General features: G+C 54.0%; 1 protein-coding gene across 1 annotated transcript in view; it reads right to left on the bottom strand.

The window, feature by feature from the left end:
• EMH_0053530 (uncharacterized protein) overlaps positions 1-1354 on the bottom strand; it is a gene marked incomplete at both ends in the record, with an annotated part of 3122 nt that extends 1768 nt beyond the window's left edge. The window contains one exon of the mRNA XM_013497016.1: positions 2-1354. Coding sequence (XP_013352470.1) covers positions 2-1354 — 1353 coding nt within the window. The remainder of the gene's footprint in view (position 1) is intronic.
• Positions 1355-2679: the final 1325 nt, after the last annotated feature.

Raw genomic sequence — 2679 nt, 5'->3', positions numbered from 1 at the left:
CTGCTGCTGCTGCTGCTGCTGCTGCTGCTGCTGCTGCTGCTGCTGCTGCTGCTGTTGAGGGGGATTGCTGCTGCTGTTGTGCTGCTGCTGCTGCTGCTGCTGCTGCTGCTGAGTCGTCACCCACTGGCAGCTGCTGCAGCAAACCCAGAGAAGGACCGTCTCCTTCGCTCCCTTCTGCTGCTGCTGCTGCTGCTGCTGCTGCTGCTGCTGATGCTGCTGCTGTTGCTGCTGCTGCTTCTGGAGATGAAGATCCCACTGATCCTGCTGTTGTTGCTGCTGTTGCTGCTGCTGCTGCAGGTGCTGCTGCTGCTGCTGCTGCTGCTGCATGCTCAGCAGCAGCAGAACGAAGAAGGCTTGTGGGGGTTGTATTGCTGCTGCTGCCTATCGCAGGCTCTCCTGCTGCTGCTGCTGCTGCTGCTGCTGCTGCAGTTGCTGTTGCTGCTGCTGCCTGTCCAATAGATGCATCGCCTGGCGTTGCTGCTGTTGCTGTTGCTGCTGTTCCTGTTGCTGCTGCTGCTGCTGCATCATTAGCTGCTGCAGCAGCAGCAGCAGCAGCTGCTGCTGCTGCTGCTGCTGCTTCTCCCGAGGCCCTTGCGCGCCTGTTGTTGTTTGTGTATGTCTTTTTGTATATGCTTTCCTGCTGCTGCTGCTGCTGCTGCTGCTGGCGTTTTTGCTGCGGCTTGCGAGTCCTGCTGCTGCGCTTCTGCTGCTGGTCTTGCTGCTGCTGCTGCTGCTGCTGCTGTTGCTGCTGCAGTTGCTGCAGCAGCTGCTGCTGCTGCTCTGGGGACTGAGAATGCATCGCCAGTTGCTGCTGCTGCTGCTCTTGCTGTTCGTGCTGCAGCTGCTGCTGCTGGAGGTCTGGTTGCTGTTGCTGCTGCAGTTGCTGCTGCAGTTGCTGTTGCTGGTGTTGCTGCAGCTGCTGCTGCTGCTGCTGCTGCAGCTGCTGCAGCTGTAGCAGCAGCTGCTGCTGTGGGTTATTCGTTTGCTGCTGATGCGGTGGTGAGGTTGTATGGGGTTGTTGTTGCTGCTGCTGCTGCTGCAGCAGCTGCTGCTGCAACAGTTGCTGCTGCAGCAGTTGCTGCTGCAGCAATTGCTGCTGCCTCAAAGGAGCTAAGGAGGGGTCCTGTTGGTTCTGCTGCTGCTGTTGTTGCTGCTGCTGCTGCTGCTGCAGTTGCTGCTGCAGCTGCAGCAGCTGCTGCTGCTGCAGCAGCTGTATAGGCATATAGCACTGCGCTGAGAATGTATCGGGTACTGGGGGGCCCCTGGGGGCCCCCGGGGGGCCCCCGGGGGGCCCCCCAGCTGGGGTTGGGGGCCCCTGGTCAAGCGAAAAACCCTTGAGGCTGCGCGCGTCCATTTGTTTTCCTGCTGCTGCTGCTGCTGCTGCTGCTGCCGCTGCTGCTGCTGCTGCTGCTGCTGCTGCTGCTGCTGCCAGCAGCAAAGACGCGCATGTAGGAGTACTTTTAGCAGGGGCCCCCAGGGCCCCCCCTTGGGCCCAAACTTAAGACAGGGGAAGCAATCTGCTGCTGCTGCTGCTGCTGCTGCTGCTGCTGTTGCTGCTGCTGCTGCTGCTGCTGCTGCTGCTGCTGCTGAGGCCGGCCCGCCCCCTTTCTGTCTCTTGTCTGTTGGGGGGCCCTAGGGAGAGGAGGGGCCCCCTGAGATGAGCTGAAGAAAGGGGTGTTGCTGCTGCTGCAGCAGCTGCAGCAGCAGCAGCAGCAGCAGCAGCAGCAGCAGCACAGCAGCGGCAGGAGCGGACCGCCCCCTAGGGTCTAGGGTTTAGGGTTTAGGGTTTACTGTGCAGGTATTTGAAACCCTTGTTTAGGGTTTAGGGTTTAGGGTTTAGGAATTAGGGTTTACGCCAAAGAAATTGAGGATACTGCTGCAGCAGCCGCTCGGTGGCTGTGCTGGGCTGCTGAGCGTCGTGCATGCGGGATTAGGGTTTAGGGTTTAGGGTTTAGGGTTTAGGGTTTAGGGTTTAGGGTTTAGGGTTTGTAAACAACTCTTATATTAATAAAAACAAATCCATATAAGACAAACAAACCACACAGAAAGAACACCCGAACACCTGCACGTACACCCCAGCTCAACCCTAAACCCTAAACCCTAAACCCTAAACCCTAAACCCTAAACCCTAAACCCTAAACCCTAAACCCTCCCTAAACCCTAAACCCTAAACCCTAAACCCTAAACCCTAAACCCTAAACCCTAAACCCTAAACCCTAAAACTAAACCCTAAACCCTAAACCCTAAACCCTAAACCCTAAACCCTAAACCCTAAACCCTAAACCCTAAAAAACCTAAACCCTAAACCCTAAACCCTAAACCCTAAACCCTAAACCCTAAACCCTAAACCCTAAACCCTGAAAATTGTATTCAACTGGAGAGTTTTATTCAAATATAAACAAAATATATATTATTTCTTTTGCTGCAGCAGCAGCAGCTGTTTTTTTTTCTGCTGCTGTTTATATATTTATATATTTTTATATATATATACACAGAGCTGCCTATACACCCCATGTCTGTTGTTTTTGTTTTTTTATTTTTTATTTCTTTCTCCTTATTTTTTCTGTTTTTTTCTTTTGTACTTTCTCTTTATATTCATAAACCCTCCACCCCTGAAACACACGAGGGTTTAGGGTTTAGGGTTTAGGGTTTAGGGTTTAGGGTTTAGGGTTTGCAGCG

This window comes from Eimeria mitis, genomic scaffold (genome assembly GCF_000499745.2).
Source record: "Eimeria mitis Houghton genomic scaffold, Emh_scaff2418, whole genome shotgun sequence".
Classification (NCBI taxonomy): domain Eukaryota; phylum Apicomplexa; class Conoidasida; order Eucoccidiorida; family Eimeriidae; genus Eimeria; species Eimeria mitis.
This window is presented reverse-complemented; position numbering and strand designations above follow the sequence as displayed.